This window comes from Phyllobates terribilis, unplaced genomic scaffold (genome assembly GCF_046119375.1).
Source record: "Phyllobates terribilis strain yellow unplaced genomic scaffold, ASM4611937v1 Scaffold_3__8_contigs__length_932513732, whole genome shotgun sequence".
NCBI lineage: Eukaryota > Metazoa > Chordata > Amphibia > Anura > Dendrobatidae > Phyllobates > Phyllobates terribilis.
In genome coordinates, this window is record NW_027362763.1 from 432,762,006 (window position 1) to 432,787,223 (window position 25,218).

The 25,218-nt window shown below is 41.6% G+C and overlaps 1 protein-coding gene across 2 annotated transcripts in view; it reads right to left on the reverse strand.

Annotated features, from left to right (window-relative positions):
- The window catches only part of RRAGD (Ras related GTP binding D), an 87,607-nt gene that overhangs the window by 45,631 nt on the left and 16,758 nt on the right, over positions 1 to 25,218 (reverse strand). The window contains exons 1-2 of one of the 2 annotated variants that reach the window (XM_073675700.1): positions 21,639 to 21,657; positions 4,066 to 4,361 (exon numbers count right to left, since the gene is read on the reverse strand). In XM_073675700.1, coding sequence (XP_073531801.1) covers positions 4,066 to 4,308 — 243 coding nt within the window. In that variant the 5' untranslated portion in view covers positions 4,309 to 4,361; positions 21,639 to 21,657. Of the gene's footprint in view, positions 1 to 4,065; positions 4,362 to 21,638; positions 21,658 to 25,218 lie in introns of those variants that run through there. The other variant, XM_073675699.1, reaches the window with a different exon arrangement.

Consider the following 25,218-nt stretch of genomic DNA (forward strand, 5'->3'; position numbering starts at 1 on the left):
TGTTCCTGTTTTTCTTCGACTGGGACGCCTTCCTGCAAAGACAGACAGGCCTGCGACGGGGGACACATCCTTCTGGAGTAAAGGACTGGTAACGTGTGAGTAGGGACAGTGAGGGTCAGCTTATAAGTACACGTTATTGCTGTGAACATTTACGGTTGTCATTTACTGTGTTCTGCTGTGTTAAAAATGTATACAAGTAAAGATATGGTTATCAAGGTAGAGTCTGAGTGTGGGGGTCTTGCTGGGCCAGATCATGGATATCAACGCGCGACCTTGCCCGCGGTCACTTCATTAGGACAGCACATGGATAGCATCCGAGTGCTGCCGATTTTTTTTCTATCCTTATCTCAGATCAAAATCAGACATGTCTCCATGATTCTGTGCGGACCCTATGACGTGCAGGGGAGGGGGGAAATATGGTAATTAAGCATATAGGTGGGGATTTAGGGGAATAATAAGCACATAGGCGGGGATTTCTTGGCATCCCCCGGACACCAAGCCTGTGGAAAAAAGAATTGATTAAAGTGCTTTTCTCTGCAATCAGACTTCTACTATGGGCCATACAGGTAAGTATAAATTTACATTTCTATCACCTGTATGCCCATAGTAGAAGTCTGATATCGCCCAGGGGGGTGACACATTCCCTTTAACAGCCCCATTGATTATAATAGTTCTGTCCGTGAAAAACATGGCTAGATCTCCTACATGAAAAACTCATGTCTGAACGAGGCATTAGAGCAATTACAATGTTAATGTTTTTGCACTCACATATCACCAGATGAGAATAATCATTTTAGCATTATATAAATAATGTTTAATCACTGTATAAATGAAAAATTATGCAACTTTCCAATATATCTTATGTTCCTCCCCATTTCCAAGATCTCTGTGTATTGTCAGTGACCGTACACATTCTAAGGCCAAATTCACATGTCCATTTTTCAAACAAACTGCATATTGATGCCACCCATGTGCTGTCCATTAGAAACAGGGATCCTATCATTTGATCCGCAAATAAAACCAAACTTGGACACATCTCCGTATTTTCTTTTTGCAAACTATTGGATTGGGGAAAAAAACGGGCATATGAAAAGACACATAGTACATATCTGTGAAAAATGGACTAGCAGATGAGGCCTTATTTACATTTTGAGTCTGAAAATCCCAAACCAGCTTGATAACCAATAGTAAAAGTTTTCCTACAGCTTTATCCAGTTTGGAAATTGTTCTAAGAAGACAACAAACCTCTGAATGCAGTCAGAGCAGTAGAGATCACAGATCTACCTTTAGAAGTCAGAGTGAAGAACTACTAACTAAAGATAGGCGGATCTATTTGCTGGACTTGGTCAGGTCAGTAGTCTCTGGCCACTGATTGGGAAGCTCCCGAAATCTCTTACCTTACGGAATCCTCGCACAGCTTTTGATTAGCCAGGCTGGCGCAATGTAATCATTGCAGCATGAATAATCAAAAGCCACCCCAGCGGTGGTGTAACTAGAGTCTGATGGGCCCCAGTGCAAGATAGATTTGGAAGAGGGCCCCCCATCTTGAATATAATATATATATATATGTGTGCACCCTCCATCCCTGTCCACATCCTGGTATATACATCCCCCATCTTGGTATATGCCCCCCGTTCTGCCACTGTTCTTTAATGTATAGAAAAAAATAAACCACTATTCTTACCAGTAATGGGGATCCATAGGAAAAGTATAATGCAATCCACATAGTCCTCCATATAGTATAATGCATCCCATAGTCTTCCATATAATATACTGTACAGCCCATAGTCATCCATGTAGTATAATGCACAGCCCATAGTCTTCTATATAGTATAATGCACAGCCCATAGTCCTCCATATAATATACTGCATAGCACATGGTCATCCATGTAGTATGATGCTCAGCTCATAGTCCTTCATATAGTATAATGCACAGCCCATAATTATCCATAAAGTATAATGCACAGCGCATAGTCATCCATAAAGTATAATGCACAGCTCAGTCATACACAGTAGTGTAATGCACCTCCATAGTCATATATAGTAGTATAATGCACTCCATAGTCATATATAGTAGTATAATGCACCACCATAGTCATTCATACCAGTATAATGCACCCCATAGTCATATATAGTAGTATAATGTACCCCCATAGTCATATACGCTAAAGATCAGTCCTATATAGCAGTATGACCACTTATTTAAAAAAATAATAAACAAAAACTCTATTCACCTTTTCTTCGCTCCCGCGCCACTCGCGTCCTCCTGTGAAGCCGGCATGTGACTTCGGTCTGCGACGGAAGCGCGTGACGTTACAGTCATGCGCCCCATCATATGCACGCTGATGTCAGCTGCTGGCATAGATGGCATCATGAGAAAAGAAGATTATGTGGCAATACTGAAACAACAACTCAAGACATCAGCCAGGAAGTTAAAGCTTGGGCGGAAATGGGTCTTCCAAATGGACAATGACCCGAAGCATACTGCCAAAATGGTAACAAAGTGGCTTAAGGATAACAAAGTCAATATTTTGTAGTGGCCATCACAAAGCCCTGATCTCAATCCTATGGAAAATTTATGGGCAAAGCTGAAAAGGCAGGTGCGAGCAAGGCGACCTACAAACCTGGATCAGTTACACCAGTTTTGTCAGGAGGAATGCGCCCAAATTGCGACTTTCTATTGTGAGAAGCTTGTGGAAGGATATCCCAAACGTTTGACCCAAGTCATTCAGTTTAAGGGCAATGGTCCCAAATACTAATGAAATGTATGTAAACTTTTGACTTTGCAGTAAGTAATAAAAATGCCTTAAAATATTGTCTCTCTCATTATTCTGGCATTTGGCAAATATTAAAAATGATGGTAATCCTAATTAACCCAAAACAGGAAAGGTTTATTCTGATTTCATGTCAGATATTGAGAAAAACATGCATATGTGTCTTTTTATATAGTGTATGTGAACATCTGGTTTCAACCGTATATGTCCTTCATCCTGGTATATATGTCCCTCATCGTGGCCCCATCCTGGTGTATATATATATATGTCCTCCATCCATTTATGTTCCCCTTCCTGGCCTGGATCTCCACAGACTGAGGGCGGATTCAGGATCTCAATCCAATTAAAAATCTTTAGTGGAAGTTGAAGAAAATGGTCCATGACAAGGCGCCAAACTGCAAAGCTGTTCTGGCAACAACAATCAGAAAAAGTTGGAGCAAGATTGATAAAGAGTACGGTTTGTCACTCATTAAGTCCATGCCTCAGAGACTGCAAGCTGTTATTAAAGCCAGAGGTGGTGCAACAAAATACTAGTGATGTATTGGAGTGTTCTTTTGTGTGTTTGTTTTTCATGATTCCATAATTTTTTCCTCAGAATTGAGTGATTCCATAATTTTCTCCCTCTGCTTGGTCTGAAAAAAATTGCCCTTACTGAGTACCACATTATTTATCTTGATTTCTTTTAGTGTTTCTTAAAGCCCTAAAGTTGCCATTTGAAATGACTTTAGTTTTGTGCCATGTCTCTGATCTGCTTTTTTTCAACAACATTAAACAACTGAATGAACATCCTCTGAGCCCGGTGATTCCATAATTTTTGCCAGGGGTTGTAGTATGTTCGGGAAAATATAATACCGTGAAATAATATATTAGAATGGATAGGAATACTGTGTTGCTCGTCACAACATCATAGCAGTGACCCCGTCTTTTTAATGAAAAACGGAATGACCAGTTAATAGGTTAGCAAGCTTGATGAATGAATGTAAAACTACTGTACAGGTATACTATATGGGTGTTGCATACAGCTCTACCAGACAATATAGCAGTCATTTGCACAGTCATTTCTATTTCATAATCATTCTTTTTCTCAGCTGTGTCAATTAAAAAATACTTTTCGTGCTGACCACATACTTTACTAGTATTAGTTTACTAGTAATACTTTACTAAAAAAGTCACGCCCAGTTGTTTCTTGTGCATATACGATGTGTAACCTAACAACAGATGGGAAAAAAAACACATTTTAAAATATTGAAAATATTTTAAAAACTAGTGCTGATAATTTAGGACTACTTACCTGTGAGTCAATGACAAATATCAGTGCTCCAGTTCCTCTAAAAATCATTTCATAATCAAATGTCGGATCAAAGAAATCAATCTGGCCAGGGAAATCCCAGATTTGGAAGTTTACAAAGGAACTGTTGGACACATCTTCCCTGCAAATTTTGTTGGTACTTTCCAGAAAAAGTGTTTCGTTTGGTGACATCTTATGAAACACAACTTTCTGAATGGAAGATTTCCCACTTCTTCGTAATCCCATTAAAAGGATTCTTGGCTTTACTTCTGTGCTGAAGGGATCAGTGAAATCTAAAACTGAAGTAAAACAATTATTAAGGATCAGCATAATGAATAAATGAGTTAGAAAGCATTATGTAAACTATCAAAGCTTTCTACCCAAGAGAGTTTTGAAAAAGTAGGAGTTTTTGTACAATACGTCCTGTTGAGGTAAAGACACAGCAGCTGCCTTTCAAAAGAGGTTCAGTGATAAATTACAGTGTAAGTAAATAATGAGTGTGTGGGCTACCAACAGGACCAATGTAAGATGGTGAGATGACCCATTGCCAAAAGATCATTGGGTTCCCAGGAGGTGGTTGCCAAGTCTTAAAGAAGTGGATGTGCTGTGCTGCTCTTTAGCGGATGCTTGGGTGACCCACCTGGGTAACACGTGGCTATTGCCACTGCAGAGCAGGCGGGTCTGTGCTAGAGGTGCCATAAAACAGAGAAGTGGGTGCCTGATTGTCCTTTTGATGGACATGGGGTCCCTAAAATTGTACACCAGCTTGTCAACTTCGTGAAAAGGTTTCTTGTGGCTGAGAACTACTTCCAATATGTCTCTTTGGAACAATCACATCCTAGGAGAGCCAAACCTGTGACTTCCTCTAGTAAAAACATTTTCTACAATCAGAAACTATAGAAACGTGCACTTAAAGGAAAATTTGCTCAAGAGACTAATGGTGGTCTCAAATTGGCTAATAGCCTTTGAAAGGACTCAATGCTACAGAGACTAGGGTTAATCCAGTGCTGGAGATGCCATCAAATGGTAAACATTACTGCCTAATGCCCAATCACCTCAAAGTCTATAGACTGTGATAATGCATGGCATCAGCCACTGTTTGCCAGATCTCATCACCTTAAAAAAGACTGAGCCTCAGCAATGCCGTGTTACTGTAAATCACTATTTTAGCAAGGCCTTGTTGGACTTGGGTAGCCTTGTGACATTATTTCAGGCCAATGTGGTAGCTGGAGATTATATATGAGCAAAACAAATGACTGAAGTTGGTGTCCATTGAGCTTCCAAGGATTATCTCTTGGCACATTATAATAGTTTTCGTGCGGTTCTGTCAACTATGAAGATAATGTTGTAAGAAAACACAATGTATAGCATAATACCAGGGTGCGATTTCCCTTTAGTTTGAGAGTTGTAAGGAAAAGAACCACCAGAAAGGAGTGTCACCTCCTACAGAAATCAAGCCTTCCACTGTATGGGCTCATGCACATAATGGTATTTTTGGGCCGAGTGCTATCCATTTAAAAAACAGATCGCACTCGGATCAATGTTATTCAATGAGGCAGTGCAGATGAATGATTTTTTTCACTGACCAAAAAAATTGCAACATGCAAAGATTTTCGGATGAGACTCACAGGATAGTATCCAATTTTTACGGATACATTGCAATTCTGCAACATAGGAAATGTAAATGGTCACCCAGGGCCGGCTCCAGGTTTTCATGGGCCCCAGGCGAAAGAGTTTCAGTGGGACCCTTTATCACATACCTCGATTCATAATGCACAGATAAGATTTCACTTACTTCTTACATTACATGAGTGATATCTATTATAAGTTCTACAATAGCTCAGAAACCGGCGAATCCTCACAATGCACAATGCGTGCCCTGGAGGGATTCAAAAATTTTCATTTTAGACCGGACAGTATGGTCCTTCATACAGTATAAGGAGCCCCATATATTGCTTCATACAAAATAATGGACCACATATATTGCTCCATACCGAATAATGGACCCCATATATTGCTCCATACAGAATAGCAAGCCTCATATAATGCTCCATATATAATGGGCCCCATATAATGCGCCATACAACATAATAGACCCCATATAATGCTCCATACAGAATAATGGGTCTCATATAATGCTCCATACAGTATAATGGACCCCATATAATGCTCCATATATAATGAGCCACATACAATGCTCCATATATAATGGGCTCGATATAATGATCCATATATAATGGGCCCCATATAATGCTCCATATATAATGGGCCTCATATAATGCTCCATATACAATGGGCCCCATATAATGCTCCATACAACATAATGGGCCCCATATAATGCTCCATACAGAATGGGTCTCATATAATGCTCCATACAGCATAATGGACCCCATATAATGCTCTATATATAATGAGCCCCATTCAATGCTCCATATATAATGGGCTCCATACAATGCTCCATATATAATGGGCCCCATATAATGCTCCATATATAATGAGCCCCATATAATGCTCCATACAGAATAATGGGCCTCATATAATGCACCATATATAATGGGCCCCATATAATGCTCCATACAACATAATGGGCCCCATATAATGCTCCATACAGAATAATGGGTCTCATATAATGCTCCATACAGTATAATAAGCCCCATATAATGCTCCATACAGAATAATGGGCCTCATATAATGCTCCATATATAATGGGCCCTATATAATGCTCCATATATAATGAGCCCCATATAATGCTCCATACAGAATAATGGGCCTCATATAATGCACCATATATAATGGGCCCCATATAATGCTCCATACAGCATAATGGGCCCCATATAATGCTCCATACAGAATAATGGGCCTCATATAATGCTCCATATAGTATAATGGACCCCTTATAATGCTTCATATATAATTGGCCCCATACAATGCTCCATATATAATGGGCTCCATATAATGCTCCATATATAATGGGCCCCATATAATGCTCCATATATAATGGGCTTCATATAATGCTCCATATTTAATGAGCCCCATATAATGTTCCATACAGTATAATGGACCCCATATAATGCTCCATATTGAATAATAGGCCCCATATATTGCTCCATACAGAATAACGAGCCCCATATATTGCTACATACAGAATAATGGTCCTCATATAACGCTCCATATATAATGGGCCCCATATAATGCTCCATATAGAATAATGGGCCCCATATAATGCTCCATACAGAATAATGGGCCCCATATAATGCTCCATACAGAATAATGGCCTCATATAATGCTCCATATATAATGGGCCCCATACATAATGGGCCTCATATAATGTTCCATATATAATGAGCCCCAATACAATGCTCCATATATAATGGACCTCATATAATGCTCCATATATAATGGGCCCAGTATATTGCTCAATATATAATGGCCCCATATAATGCTCCATATATCATGGGCCCCATATATTGTTTCATATATAATGAACCCCATATAATGCTCCATATATAATGAGCCCCATATAATGCTCCATACAGTATAATGGACCCCATATATTGCTCCATACAGAATAATGGGCCCCATATAATGCTCCATACAGAATAATGGGCCCCATATAATGCTCCATACAGAATAATGGGCCCCATATAATGCTCCATACAGAATAATGGCCTCATATAATGTTCCATATATAATGGGCCCCATATAATGCTCCATACATAATGGGCCTCATATAATGCTCCATATATAATGAGCCCCAATACAATGCTTCATATATAATGGGCCTCATATAGTTTTCCATATATAATGGGCCCAGTATATTGCTCCATATATAATGCTCCATATATAATGGCCCCATATAATGCTCCATATATCATGGGCCCCATATATTGTTTCATATATAATGAATCCCATATAATGCTCCATATATAATGGGCCCCATATAATGCTCCATACAGTATAATGGACCCCATATATTGCTCCATACAGAATAATGAGCCCCATATATTGCTCCATGCAGAATAATGGGCCTCATATAATGCTCCATATATAATGGGCCCCATATAATGCTCCATATAGAATAATGGGTCTCATATAATTCTCCATATATAATGGGCACCATATAATGCTCCATATATAATGGGCCCCATATAATGCTCCATACAAAATAATGGGCCCCATATAATGCTCCATACAGAATAATGGGCCCCATATAATGCTCCATACAGTATAATGAGCCCCATACAATGCTCCATATATAATGGGCTCTATATAATGATCCATATATAATGGGCCTCATATAATGCTCCATATATAATGGGCCCCATATAATGCTCCATACAGAATAATGGGTCTCATATAATGCTCCATACAGTATAATGGACCTCATATAATGCTCCATATATGAGCCCCATACAATGCTCCATATATAATGGGCTCTATATAATGATCCATATATAATGGGCCTCATATAATGCTCCATATATAATGCTCCATATATAATGGGCCCCATGTAATGCTCCATACAACATAATGGGCCCCATATAATGCTCCATACAGAATAATGGGTCTCATATAATGCTCCATACAGTATAATAGACCCCATATAATGCTCCATATATAATGAGCCCCATACAATGCTCCATATATAATGCGCTCCATACAATGCTCCATATATAATGGGCCACATATAATGCTCCATATATAATGAGCCCCATACAATGCTCCATATATAATGAGCCCCATATAATGCTCCATACAGAATAATGGGCCTCATATAATGCACCATATATAATGGGCTCAATATAATGCTCCATACAGCATAATAGGCCCCATATAATGCTCCATACAGAATAATGGGTCTCATATAATGCTCCATACAGTATAATGGACCCTTTATAATGCTCCATATATAATTGACCCCATACAATGCTCCATATATAATGGGCTCCACATAATGCTCCATATATAATGGGCTCCATATAATGCTCCATATATAATGGGCCCCATATAATGCTCCATATATAATGGGCTTCATATAATGCTCCATATATAATGAGCCCCATATAATGCTCCATACAATATAATGCACCCTATATAATGCTCCATACAGAATAATGGGCCCCATATATTGCTCCATACTGAATAACGAGCCCTATATATTGCTCCATACAGAATAATGGGCTTCATATAATGCTCCATATATAATGGGCCCCATATAATGCTCCATATAGAATAATGGGCCCCATATAATGCTCCATACAGAATAATGGGCCCTATATAATGCTCCATGCAGAATAATGGCCTCATATAATGCTCCATATATAATGGGCCCCATATAATGCTCCATACATAATGGGCCTCATATAATGCTCCATATATAATGAGCCCCAATACAATGCTCCATATATATTGGACCTCATATAATGCTCCATATATAATGGGCCCAGTATATTGCTCCATATATATTGCTCCATATATAATGCTCCATATATAATGGCCCCATATAATGCTAAATATATCATGGGCCCCATATATTGTTTCATATAGAATGAACCCCATATAATGCTCCATATATAATGGGCCCCATATAATGCTCCATACAATATAATGGACCCCATATATTGCTCCATACAGAATAATGGGCCCCGTATAATGCTCCATACAGAATAATGGGCCCCATATAATGCTCCATACAGAATAATGGCCTCATATAATGCTCCATATATAATGGGCCCCATATAAAGCTCCATACATAATGGGCCTCGTATAATGAACAATACATAATGGGCCTCATATAATGCTCCATATATAATGAGCCCCAATACAATGCTTCATATATAATGGGCCTCATATAATGCTCCATATATAATGGGCCCAGTATATTGCTCCATATATAATGCTCCATATATAATGGCCCCATATAATGCTCCATATATCATGGGCCCCATATATTGTTTCATATATAATGAACCCCATATAATGCTCCATATATAATGGGCCCCATATAATGCTCCATACAGTATAATGGACCCCATATATTGCTCCATACAGAATAACGAACCCCATATATTGCTCCATACAGAATAATGGGCCTCATATAATGCTCCATATATAATGGGCCCCATATAATGCTTCATACTTAATGGGCCTCATATAATGCTCCATATATAATGAGCCCCATATAATGCTCCACATAGAATAATGTGCCTCATATAATGCTCCATATATAATTGGTCCCATATAACGCTCCATATTTAATGGGCCTCATATAATGCTCCATATATAATGAGCCCCAATACAATGCTTCATATATAATGGGCCTCATATAATGCTCCATATATAATGGGCCCAGTATATTGCTCCATATATAATGCTCCATATATAATGGCCCCATATAATGCTCCATATATCATGGGCCCCATATATTGTTTCATATATAATGAACCCCATATAATGCTCCATATATAATGGGCCCCATATAATGCTCCATACAGTATAATGGACCCCATATATTGCTCCATACAGAATAACGAACCCCATATATTGCTCCATACAGAATAATGGGCCTCATATAATGCTCCATATATAATGGGCCCCATATAATGCTCCATACTTAATGGGCCTCATATAATGCTCCATATATAATGAGCCCCATATAATGCTCCACATAGAATAATGGGCCTCATATAATGCTCCATATATAATTGGTCCCATATAACGCTCCATATTTAATGGGCCCCATATAATGCTCCATACAGAATAATGGGCCCCATATAATGCTCCATACAGAATAATGGGCCCCATATAATGCTCCATACAGAATAATGGCCTCATATAATGCTCCATATATAAAGGGCCCCATATAATGCTCCATACATAATGGGCCTCATATAATGCTCCATATATAATGATCCCCATATAATGCTCCATACATAATGGGCCTCATATAATGCTCCATATATAATGGGCCCAGTATATTGCTCCATATATAATACTCCATATAATGCTCCATATATCATGGGCCCCATATATTGTTTCATATATAATGAACCCCATATAATGCTCCATATATAATGGGCCCCATATAATGCGCCATACATAAAAAAAATGAAATACTCACCTCTCCTCGTTCTTGCTGACGGCTGCTCTCTTCTGGACTCCTTAGCGTTACCGCCTTCCTGCTCTGCACTGTGACTGCTTAGCAGAGGGCGCACTGTATTGACATCATCGTGCCCTCTGCCCTGAGACTTCACAGTCAGAAGACGTGGAAGAGACAGGACCAGCGGAGGAACAGGGAGAGGTAAGTATTGCAAGTGCCGGGGCCCTGAGCAAGCGGGAGGGCCCACTCACGGGCGCTGGCACTGGGCCCCCCTGAGTCACGGGCCCCATAGTGCGCTGGTGTCCCTGACAGCGAGTGGGGCCCCCCCTGCTAGCTCAGGGCCCCAGCACTTGCCCAGGTGCGCCGGTTGCTGACATCGGGCCTGTGGTCACCCCCCTGCCTGTTTTCCCCTTCCTGACCAGGTCAATTCTTTCCATTCCAACCAGTGTCACTTTATTTAAATTTTTACATTTTTGCAATTTTCAAACTTTCAATTTGTATGCCCTTAAACATTTGAAAAGTGTCTGAAATACAGTATGTAAAATTAAATCCTAAAGTAAAATGTAAAAAACTGCAGTAGCGCTGCTGCTATAGTAAGATCAGATAGGCAAAGAGCCGCAATCTCAAAGCACCGTATGCCCTGGTGCAAATAATAATGAAATGATTAAAACAAATCACTCATAAAATACAAAAAGAGTGATTCCTACCTGTCTTAGAGAAAATGGTAGTCCAAATGAAGCACTTCAGATATAGGCGTGCAGCTTCCAGGAGTCCTTTGAAGTCACAACTGCAACTAGAGATGATGGACAAGTGCCGGAGTCTGTAGAACAAGCCGTGAGTGTTGCAGAAAATGGGTTCAGACGGCGTGTTAATGCCAGAGATAGAGGGCTGCAGAGACTCTCAGAGACTCGGGCTTTCAGGTACATGCAGCCATTGCACTAGGTGGATGCAGGTGTGACGCTCGCAGCCCTGCCCTGAGAGGAGCCGGGTCAGATGTTTGGTGGGTTGTAGCTGTGGCCTGGACCCGTTCCGTGCCCAGGACCGTCACATTTAAAAGAGTGTAATGGACTTTCAGAGTTGGTGTTAATCGAGTGGTTGTGTTGACTACGCTACCTGTGGTGTCTGGTGATTCCTCACCAGCGCTGCGTTCAGTCCTCTGAGGCGGGATGTATTGGCAGCCGGAGATGATACTACTCCCCACAGGCGGAGCAGAGAGAACAGGAGGATGTGAGTCGTAGTGGGAGATGTGGTGCAATGTGGTGCGGTGCCGCGTTGCAATAAGAAACCGGAGGCCATAGGGGTAGTCTTCCAAGCTTTACTCATGGTAGAATGCACAGCTGCAAGGCTTCTCCCTGCTCCTCACGGCGCGCTGCGGCCACCAGGACCGGTGGTCTGACAACCTCCGAGTAGTTCAAATGCTTGGTCAGGACCCCGCACCAGAGTGTTCCTAGAAGTTCCCACTAGGTCCTCTCCTGTCCGTATGTGGTACGTCTACTAAGGCCGGGTCTCCCTCTGGACTAAGCACAGAACAAGGGTACGGGTGGCGACTCCGCTCCGTCCGTTACCCGATGGGATCCACTGAGCCTCCGGGCTTCTCCGACTAAGACGTGAAGTGACAGAGTCAGATATCGGGGGCCGGTACCCCTTTTGCAGCAGGACTCCATCTGACTAGGCCAGAATAGCGAGGACAGGCGGCGTATACCGCTCCGTCTGCATCCCCCTGGGATCATTTTGCCTGTAGAGCTTTACTCCTCCGCTCCCCTCAGGCCTTCTTGGGTAGGGACGTTGACCGGGTAGAGACAGCCGTTAACTCTAACCCGCTCCTCGACTCAAGGCCAGAGTACGAGGACCGTGTCCCCATCAACTGCAGGTTCACACAGAAAGCCGCGTTCAGTGATGAAGATCACAATCAAAAGACCATAAGCCCCAGATGGCTGTTTATTAAATATGAATTATTAAGTGTAACCTAAATGTGCGTCCTCCACACTCACCCACTACTAGGTTCCCCCTATCTTTGGTTCCCCCATCTCCACTTATCCCGGCTGGGGCAGCACCCTGGTGCATATTAGCCCCCCTCAGGTGGGAGATGTGTAGTGTTGGATGCAGAGGTGGGGTCCTGACAGCTGCACCATCCTTACCTCGAAGGAGAGATACCACACCTCCTTAAAGAGATGCAGTACCCCTGTGGCGACCGAACCCTCAGGGGCGCCACACAGGGATGAAGATCATGGGTGAGAGGAACTGCAGACAGCCTGATAGGTGTTTTCCTTCTTTTTTCCTCCTCCCTCCTTTTTTAATTAAAAGCGAAAAGCTCGATCTCACTATTGAGGCCATGTGGTTTCAGTGAGTTCATTCTGAATATCCATCTGCTTTCTGCTTTGGACATTAGTTTGACATAATCGCCACCTCTCCAATGTTTTTTAATTTGTTCAATTCCCCAGAATTTAGTGCCTATTAATTTACCTTTATGGGCCATTTTGTAATGTAAAGAAAGCGGATGAACTGTATATTGTTTTATAATATTGTTTGCATGTTCTTTTAATCTCACCTTTAATTGTCTTTTTGTTCTCTCTATATAGTGCTTATTACAAGGACATTGTATACAATAAATTATTCCTCTTGATTGACAAGATATGTGTGTATAAATACTGATTGTTTCTTCATCATTAGAAAAAGATAGTACTGATTCTTTCGCCTTAGCTGCTTTGCACATAGTACACACCTTGCAAGGAAAAAAACCTTTTGTCCATTTCTCTTTTATTACCCCATTTTCTTTATACACCACCGTAGGGGCTATCTTACTTGCCAGATTTTTTGTCCTCCTATATACAAAACTGGGTTTAGGAGGAACGTACTCTCCAATAATTTTGTCCTCCATTAATAACGGCCAATACTTTTGGACAATTCTTTTTAATTTACCACATTCGTGATTATACTGCATGATTATTGGGATTTTAAAAACATCATTATTGCTCTTTTTTTTTAAATCACTTATTTTTTGTTTAGCAACCAGCTGATTTCTAGGAATTTTCCCTACCTTTTCTCTCAGATTCTCGAGGTCTGTATCATTATAGCCTTTTTGGGTGAATTGGTCTATCATCTTTTCAGATTCATTCTGGTAATCTTCATAATTAGTGCAGTTCCTCCTTGTCTGCATAAATTGTCCTTTAGGAATATTTCTGAGCCACGCAGGTAAATGGCAACTAGTTATGATAACTGTTACTATCAGTAGGCTTTCTATAACTTTTTGTAATTAACTGCCCATTTTCTATAAAAACTGTGATATCTAAAAAATTAACTGACAATGTACTGGTGGCTGACGTAAAATTCAAATTCAAATCATTTTTATGATGCTGTCTGCAGTTCCTCTCACCCATGATCTTCATCCCTGCATCCACCTACTGCAACGGCTGCATGTACCTGAAAGCCTGAGTCTCTGCAGCCCTCTTTCTCTGGCGTTAATGTGGCACCCCAGGAGTCCGGTTGCCACAGTGGCATTGCCTTCCTCACAAGGGGGTGATGCCATGCCTGGAAGCAAGGAGGGGTCCCCTAATTAGGTATACTAGCATGCAACACTTTCCTGGCTCCAGACCAGCAATGGGAGCTTCTCCCCTTAGCAACTGGAATCTGGAGGCGGGGTTAGTTAGAGTTAGGGAGAGGAGTTGAATACAGGACAGTGAAGAGGAAAGACCTGGGGAGTGGAGCTGCACGGCAGCTCACCCCAGAGAGAAGCGCAGAAGAACCGGACACCGGAATCCGAGGTTGTGGGGCACTGAAGGCCCAGCAGCAGAAACCGGAGGGCAGAAGACTGCAGGTCTCTTGGCTCCATCAGACGCCCGGAGGCTTGGCAGCACATAGGGCCCAGCACCGCCACGTGGGAGCGACACTCCAGGAAGGTCCGAGCTGCCTGTCATATGGATGAGCACAAAGACATTTTACTCAAGGACGAGGGCCACAGCACAGCTATAAGCAGCAGGGCCAAAGAGATTAGCGAAAAGGGAAGGCCTCCAACTTCACCTGGCGAGGTGGATTCCCAACTTGCTTCCAGGCCGCCCGGACCTCTACTACCAGCTAGTACCCGTGCCCCGGTCTGCCTAACCACCGCAAGTAAAGATAAGAGGAAACCGCCATTAAGTTGTGTCCTAGAATTATTATCTGCGCCATCACCTGCACTACACTGCACAGCAACATCTATAACATCACCATTTCCTGCCCTGGAGCTAAGCTCTACCTGTGGAGAGCTGAACCAACTCTGCTGCATCACCATCAGCTCCAGAGGATCTGCACCGCAGCGGCAGCTCCATATAGCCGCATACCACAGGTGACGTCACGAACATTATATATATAAAAACTTTAATCCCCCTTTTATTGACCGACCTGGGTCACAGACCGGGTCACCGCCACTGTGACATCCCCTGCACCGACCGACCCGGCACCGAGTACCCCACGGCCCAGGGGGCGCGTCATTAACACGCCGTTTGAACCCATTTTCTGCAATACTCACGGCTTGTTCTACAAACTCCGGCACTTGTCCATCATCTCTAGTTGCAGTTGTGACTTCTTCAAAGGACCCCTGGAAGCTGCACGCCTATATCTGAAGTGCTTCATTTGGACTACCATTTTCTCTAAGACAGGTAGGAATCACTCTTTTTGTATTTTATGAGTGGTTTGCAGCGCATCTCTTTTCTTTTAATCATAAAATTAAATCCTGTCAATTTTGCCCAACATGCCAGTGTTACATTGATGCAAACCCTACCCATCTTCCCCTCTGCATTGCTGAAGTGGCCTTAGATACAGCTGCTGAATTCTGCAGGTCCCATTTTAGATAAACACCTGCAGATGGCATTAGTGGCTCAATGCAGGATCAATAGTTGATTTGCAAACATCGGGAGATTCAATCTTGGCGATGAAGCCCTGGTCTCGGTGCCTATGGTAAGCATATAAGAATGCACTGCTAGATAAGTAAAATATAGCTGGCCAGCTTTCTGGTATGGAGAAGCAGGATTGTGGATATGGGAGCCTGCAGCAAGAGAAGCACTAGCAAGGATGTATATCTAATGCAAGAACAGCTGGTGGAAACAACAGCAGCAGAAAGCTGGGATTGTTAGTGAACTTAGGGGCAGATTGACTCAAACTGTCTAACTTTTAAACAGCGCAAACTTAAACCATATCCAGTCTTAAAATGCACCAAATGTATCAAAGTGACTCATGCTGTTTGATAAATTTGAGGCATTTTCAGTTTACATCACATATTAGTTACTTTTGTTAGTCCAAAGGGATACACCAAATTTTGGCACACGATATCCCAAATTAAACCGTCGCCTTTCTCTTTTAATGTGGTACAAGTGTCACGGGTCTATTTCTGTATAACAGGGAAGGGCGATTAATTTTCCAGAGGGGCCACATGAGATACCATGACTGTTGTAGAGGGCCGAACCAATAGGCTGAAATTAATTCTGCTTAATATTAATGTTGACATATTAATTCTAATTATTTATATTAGTATTACTTGTATCACTTAATATTGAGCAGAATTACGTATGCTGACATCCCCCTATATATCATATGAGCCCACACACAGCCCCCTATATATTGTAAGAGCCCACACACATATAGCCTCCTATATACAATATGAGCTCCTACATAGCTCCCTATATACAGTATGAGCCCCCATATTGCTTCTCTATATATAGTATGAGCCCCCACATAGCCTCCTACATTCAGTATGGAGTCGCCACATAGCCTCTTATATACAGTATGAACCCCCGTATAGCCTCCTACATACAGTGTGAGCCTCCACATAGCCTCCTACATACAAACGACAAAAATCCTATACACATGAATGTGGAATGGAAATGTGCACAGCAAACTAAGAGAGTTACTTCAAGTCTTAAAGCAATACCAAGATACAGGTGGGTTTCTAGGGAGCCTTTCTTTAGGCCCAGGAAATATAACACATTGATCAAGCTGGGCTAATTGCAAGCCCCAACGTGAGCACCACAAAATCAAATGGACCGGGGCCAAAAAAAGTCAGTGAGCCATGGCAACAGTGTTGTACAGCCATCCCATTGGGATCCATGGTCTTGGTATTCTGTTACGAACAGCAGGTTCATATGGAGAGGTGGATCCTCCAACCTCAAGGTCCGGGTAGGCTCATGAGTCATGGGCTTCGGTGCAGCAGCCAGATGGAGCACGTGGAACACAGACATGTAAAATATAAACTAAAAGTTTTAAAAAGTACTGTAAACCACAGACAGATTGCAGAGATACTGAAGACCTCAGACAAATAGCAGAGTTACTGACAAACGTAGGCAAACAGGAGGCGTCATGGAGACATAGACAGGTAGCAGACAATACTCCGGAGTGACAAGAAAGTCTAATACCATGGAAGCTGCACACAGCCAGGAAGACGTCCAGAAAATCGCAGGCGGACACGTAGAAGAGGTCCTAGAAGACCGGGGACATGTAGCAGACACAACTCTGGAGTGACAAAGGTGCCAGGAACACGTCCTGGAAACCGCAGGCAGGTTGATACTGAAAACCGCAGGCAAGTAGGTAGCAATACTGGAAACCGTAGGCAGGTGGGTAACTGGAACTGAAAGCTGTAGACAGCCAGGAAGACATCCCGGACACCACAGGCATGTAGTGAGCAAAATTACTGGAAACCGCAGACAATTAACCCCTGGGCATTTTTCTTTTTCAATTGTGAACCGTGAATCTTATCACATATTGTTCAAATTCATGTGCAACTGCAGATTTCAGGGAATTCGACTCAAACTCGATCCTCCACGGATCGATCAGCTCGTCTCTACTATTCAGTAGTCCAGTATATTAAAATATAACAATCTTATTTTACCTCTATGCTGAAGATTAAGGCTGTATACCCACGATGCGTTTTTTAAGCGTTTCCGCAGCGGCAAAAACGCTGCAGAAACGCTTAAAAAACGCATGTTAGAAGGCCTGCCATGTCCCCCAATGATAATCTGTATGTGCTGTGCACATGCTGCGGAAATTTCCGCTGTGGATTATCATTGCGGAAAAAAACGCAGCACTACCAATTACTTTGCGGAAGTGCTGCGTTTTCGCCGCCATTGACTTGCATTAGAACGCGCCAATTCCGCAAGACTGCATCTGTACTTGCGTAATAGGCGCAATTGTTCTAATGTGCGGATGGTACCCGGGTGTGGAGGAGAGGAGAGTCTCATCCACACCCAGGTACCATTAAAAAAGCTGTAAAAAAAGAATAAAATAAAAAAATAAATGTATACCTACCTTCTGGCGGCCCGAGGTGCGCTCCTCCTTGCTTCCCGGCACTTCGCGATGGAATGAAGGACCTGTGCTGACGTCAGAGTCATGTGACGGGTCACGCGTCGCTGACGTCGGCAGGTCCTTCACTCTACCGCTACCGGCAGCCGGGACCGAGCGAAGCAAGACAGCGCGGGCCATCGGAGGGTAAGTATATTTTTATTTTTTTATTTTTTCACATTCTCTCGGTCACACTATATAAATCCATGGCTTTTGCATGGATTTATATAGTGTGACCAAGTTGTCAAGCACTTTCCAAGTGATGCTAAAATTGCTTGGAAAGCGCTTGACAACCCGCATGCGGAAATGCAAGTGAAGAACGTTTCACATCCGCATGTCCCTGGCAGGAAAAACGCGTGTACAATCCGCATGCGTTTTTTTCTGCCAGGGAGATGCAGAAACGCTCAGGAAAAAATCCTGAGCATTTCTGCTTCGTGGGCACATAGCCTTAGAGATACTTGCACAGCCATGGAGGAACCAGACTTGTACAATGGTTACCTAATATGTGACTTCAAGAGCTGCAAAATGCTCATGGCTGATCCAGAAACATGCAGGTCATATTACATTCCAGACACAGCCTGAGAAACATGTAACTAAACTCTTACGTGCAACTTCAGACCAAAATCCAGCGAGTGAGGAGACTCCAGCGATGTGATGTAATTAAAATTTCCATTTATTTGAAGGATGATATTTCCATAAAAAATGCACTTACAAAAAGAGCCAATTCACACCATATGGGCAAACAGAGTAAAAAAAAACGCTCCGCGTTTCAGCTTAGAAAAGCCTTAATCATGGTAAACTCTTAAGTGGACTCCAGGTTTTTTATCAGATCCTGCTTTAAAAATGATAGTATTTTATCTCCGTGAGTCTCCCACCCTCTATCATAATTCCTACTGATTTTTTTAAGATAATTAAAGATAATTAAAAGGGGTTGTCTTCAACAGAATATTAATTAAGTTAGGTCCAAGTCTGACCTCTGGGACCACCACCACTGCCCTCATTTAGTGGCCCCAAGTCTATGTTCTCGATAAGAGGACAGGACAAGCATGAGCTTTTCCTCTGCGTAGAGATGAATGGAAATGTTAGAAACATCTGAACACGCTCATTTGGATATTTATGATAGTCACATTTACAAAACCTGGAAAGCAACACTTTTCCCTACTACATTATTTCTGCTTGGACAAAATCGTGTAGCCTCTCTACACAATTGTTTCTATGATCTATGATAAGACCACTTTTTCTGTGTGATGGATGTTTTATTGGGAGAACTGCATCACTTTCAATATATATAGTTTAACCCCTTCGTAACCTTGGGTTTTGTCGTTTTTGCTTTTTCATTTTTTGCTCCCCTTGTTCCCAGAGCCATAGCGTTTTTATTTTTTGGACAATATGGCTATGTGAGGGCTTATTTTTTGCGGGAGAAGTTGGACTTTTCAACGCCATTACTAGTTTTACCATATCGTGTATGAGAAAACGGGAAAAAAATTCCAAGTGCGGTAAAATTGCAAAAAAAGTGCAATACCACAGTTGTTTTTTATTTATTTTTTTTACCACGTTCACTGAATGCTAAAACTGACCTGCCATTCTTATTCTCCAGGTCATTACGAGTTCGTAGACACCAAACATGTATAGGTTATTTTATATTTAAGTGGTGAAAAAAAATTCCAAAATTTGGTAAAAAAAACTAAAAAAAAATAGCACCATTTTCCGATACCTGTAGCATCTCCATTTTTCGTGATCAGGGGCTGGGTGAGGGCTTATTTTTTGCGCGCCGGGCTGACGTTTTTATTGATAACATTTTGGGTTAGACCCGATGTTTTGATCACCCGTTATTGCATTTTATTGCAATTTTGCGGCGACCAAAAAACTTAATTCTGGCGTTTAGAATTTTTTTCTCGTTAAACCGTTTACCGATCGGATTAATTCTTTTTTTATATTGATAGATCGGGCGATTCTGAACGCGGCGATATTAAATATGTGTATGTGGGTTTTTTTTTTTATATTTTATTTTGAATGGGGCGAAAGGGGGGTGATTTAAACTTTTATATTTTTTTTATTTTTTTTATATTTTTAAAAACATTTTTTTTTCACTTACTGCATGCTTCAATAGTCTCCATAGGAGACTAGAAGCAGCAGTTGTCTGATCGTCTCTGCTACATACAGGGGACGAGCAGATCCCCTACATGCAGCAGAAATGGTCCTGTGCTATGAGCGCCGACCACTAGGTAGCGCTCATAGCGACCAGATCATGTCAACCGCAGGCGTCTGCTGCAGACCCTGGGTTGTCATGTTCGCCCATCGGCGACCCGCGATCACGTGACGGGGTCGCCAATGGGCGGGGCTTATGACGCGCAACCCGGAAGCGCACGTTAAATGCCGCTGTCGGAGATTGACAGCGGTATTTAACATGTTAACAGCCGCGGGTGGATCGCGATTCCACCCGCGGCTGTTGCGGGCACATGTCAGCTGTAAGAATCAGCTGACATGTGCTCGGTTCAGTGAGGGCTCAGCGCAGCAGTCCTCACTGAACCGGGGGTACGCAAATGTGCGTACTAAGACGTCATGGGTTGGAAAGGGGTTAAACAGCAGGTACTTAATATGTGGACAGATGGCATGATTTGGATTGACACTTTGTCCTTATGAGAGGGATCATCTACCATTCTAAGAAAAATTAGCTGTAATAGTTTCAACACATTTCAAGTTAGTGGTTCTTTTAAAATGGAACAGATTGGTAGATATAAAAATGCTATACAGGTATTTAGTGGACTTAGCCCCTATAAAAATCATACCTGAATTTAGTGGCTTAGTTTCCAGAAATAATTTATTTTGCAAATGAGGGGGCTTCCCGTTATGCTCCCTCAATTTGTATATCTTGATTGACAGTGCTCAAGGGAGCCCTGCCTGAACTTAATCAGGAGCTCGGCACCTCTGCAGTGACACTGTAGGAGCACAGCTCTTCTCAGTTTCTGTGTGCACTCTCATCGATGGCTTCTGTCTGATGTACAGTAAGAAAGAATGGCAGACTTGCTTACTTTGAACACATCATACGACGAGAGCAATCACTGGAGAAGGACATCATGGTCAGAAGAATAGAGCGAACAAGGCAAAGAGACAGATCTCAACCCAATGGCTTAATACAATCAAGATAACAGTGGAGAAGACACTGGTTTACCTTTCTAGGCTTGCTTGACGAGATCAATCTTCCTACAGATTGTTCATCTGTCAAGTCTGCATGGCCTGAGATCGAGATGAAGGCTGTTAAATAATAATCTCTTTGGAGTGAGAACCCAAAGAAAACCCATGCAAACACAGTGAGAACATACAACCACCTTACAGATGTTGTCTATGGTGGGATTTGAACCCGAGACTCCAGGGCAGCAAAGTAACAATGCTAACCACTGAGCCACTATGCTGCCCAAGTATAACTGCCCAAGTATAATTTATGAATGGGCTAAGTCCTCTACATACCTGTTTAAGTGGTTGAATTAGCATTTTGTGGGTGAGAGACTCCCTTTAATACTAGATAATAGGCTTTTAAATGTTTTTCAACAAAGGTCTTTACAGCTAGAAAATGGTAATGCCTGGACCTCACTATATGTCATAGGCCCATTCTAAAATTTAAAAAAAAATAGCTTATTTACTTTGAAACAGAACATTAACATAAATACAAACTAAAAGGTTATGTCTCTAAAGGTTGAAGGATCTAGATAAAGATTACATTTATTATATAATTATCTCAGTCAAAACTGCCTCGACAGCTGACCAATTCTGTGAGGTCTCATCAGTGAGGCCCAAGCACTGGTTTAATGGGGTTGTCGGAGAAGGACAATGATTATTTGGATGTGTTCTTGATGTAATTTGATAACCCTTCTTTTTTTACTTATGCTACCAAAATTTCACTGATGTCCCTGTTTCACGCTCAGTCTTGGATTCAGCTTCACGTCTGGGTCTATGCTAAACACGGGAGAGTTTTCTGTGTTGGCAGGTCATCAGAGCTATGTGTGAAGAGAGTTGGCTAACTGCTCATTCCATAGCTACGCCAACCTTCTCTGTCAAAGCTTATGTATAGATAAAGAAGGTGGTTGCCTTACTTGTTGAAATAGGCAGTTAGCCTTCCCCATGTAGCTGCAAATCTGATGATGTTTCCGACACAGGAAATGCTTTCCTGTCATAGAATCATAGAATCATAGAATGGTAGAGTTGGAGGGGACCTCCTGGGTCATCTGGTCCAACCCCCTGCTCAAAGCAGGATTCACTAAATCATCTCAGACAGATGTCTGTCCAGCCTCTGTTTGAAGACGTCCATTGAAGGGGAAATCACCACCTTTCGTGGCAGCCTGTTCCACTCATTAATCACCCTAACTGTCAAAAAGTTTTTTCTAATATCTAATCTGTGTCTCCTCCCATTTAGTTTCATCCCATTGCTTCTAGTCTTTCCTTGTGCAAATGAGAATAAAGATGATCCTTCTACAATGTGACAGCCCTTGAGATATTTGTAGACAGCTATTAAGTCTCCTCTCAGTCTTCTTTTTTGCAAGCTAAACAATCCCAAATCCTGCAACCGTTCCTCATAGGACATGGTTTGCAGACCAGTCACCATTCTGGTCGCTCTTCTCTGAACTTGCTCCAGTTTGTCTATGTCTTTTTTAAAATGTGGTGCCCAAAACTGTACACAGTATTCCAGATGAGGTCTGACCAAAGAGGAGTAAAGACCGATAATGACTTCACGTGATCTAGACTGTATGCTTCTGTTAATACATCCCAGAATTGTATTTGCCTTTTTTGCTGCTGCATCACACTGTTGACTCATGTTCAGTCTATGATCTATTAGTATACCTAAGTCTTTTTCACATGTACTGTTGCTTAGCTCTATTCCACCCATTCTGTATATGCTTTTTTCATTTTTATTGCCCAGATGTAGTACTTTGCATTTTTCCCTGTTAAAAACCATTCTGTTGGTTGCTGCCCACTGCTCCAGTTTATTTAGGTCTTTTTGAATCCTCTCTCTCTCTTCTCTAGTATTAGCTATCCCTCCTGTCGCAAGCACAAGGCCATATGTGGAGCTTCTGAAATCCAGGATTGAGGTAAAATGGGGACATCAGTGCAGCTTTGGTATCTGAGATACATTTTTAAGTTATATATAATTGCATCAAGAACACATACAAACATTTTGTTCTTAAAGTGTACCACCCCTCTCAGAAGTTGCTCCAGGGGTGGATATACCATTGATGCAACCTATGCAGCCGCACAAGGGCCCTCGAGGTAAGGGGGCCCAATTCCACCTCCAAAATGGGTGAAATTGTGCATTATTATAAATTATTGGACTGCAAAGTGCTCATGTAATGTTCTTGCACAGGGGCCCTCTGATGTCTCTATCCAACCGCCACTGAGTAGCTCCAAGTGTGTATTTTCCACTAGAATCCTTTCACACCTTGATTTCCCTTAGAATTACAAATTAGTATAATCTGTTGAAATTAATTAACTTTTTCGTCTTCTGGTATATAACAAAGTCATACAATTCTTAGATTACCCTTTACATTGTTTTGTTCTTGAAGAGTTTTGCTGGACTTGCTCTATGCTCATGTTAGGCAATGTTTTCCGGACTGTCGGCTTTAATTAAACAAGCAGGCGGTAATAATAATAGTCCCTAATCTAGACTTAAACCACAACACTGTACATGGTTTCTTACAAAGTATAAATACACAAGCCACGGTAAACAATATGCATAATGGAAAGAGTTCTCATAATAACCGGTTTCTATATACTGTTGTCCAGTACACTTGTCTTTCCTGCCTGTAAAGGAATAGAAAATCTGGACTGACCTTCCGCCCTTGTTAAACTAATCTCTGCAGCAAACACCTGCTACAGCTCTTCACCAGGCCAAATAAGGAGTAGGAGGAAAGAAAACAGCTAGAGATGAGCAGGGAAACGTGAACGTAGGAAATCTATTGTTACGCACTCAAGGCATTCTCACTGAGTTATTGGCATCAGTAACAACGTGAGTGTAGTGTGATATAAAATTCAAGAAAAATATTAAGTAAACATTACATCATCATAAAATGCAACACTGAATGAATCCATATTATAAATAATAAAATCATCTTGGAGATTGTTCTCAACTTTATTATATTTTGTTGACTTCTGAAGTTTTATACATGGTTATACATTGTCCAAAAAGGTCTACTTTCTAACTGTTCCAAATTTCCCAAGACTTATAAGCAGAAAGGCTTTGGGATTTATGTAGACCCCATGTAGGCCAGCGGTGTTCCCAGGAGGGGTGTGGGCCTTACTGGGAGGAGAGGGGGCAGGGTTTTTGTAAATAATGAGTGAGCTAGGGGGCGTTTTGGGAGGGCTTTGAAGGAAGGCTAAAGGGGTTCCTGGGAGAAGAGGTGGCGTTGAGGGCAGGACTTAAACATCCCCTCAAATGTTGGCAATTATGAGGATTTTAACAGTATATAGTCTACTATGACCGTGCAAGGGAGGAGTTTTTGCAGACTCAGTGGAAGTTAGGGGTCACTGTGGTGCAGCCACTGGAAAATGGAAGGAATTTGGATGAAGGATATCCTTTCTTTCTGGATTAATACATGGGATGGTTTGATCTCTCTTGTAACAGAAGTCTGGACAAATTTGATTTGTTTTGCTTTAACTAAGACACCTTAGCGGTAGTCTTTAGAATATGTATAAATGAATTCAATGAAAATATAAAGAATTAAGGGTTTGTCCCCTTTATTTCAAGAAATAGGTTGAGGACA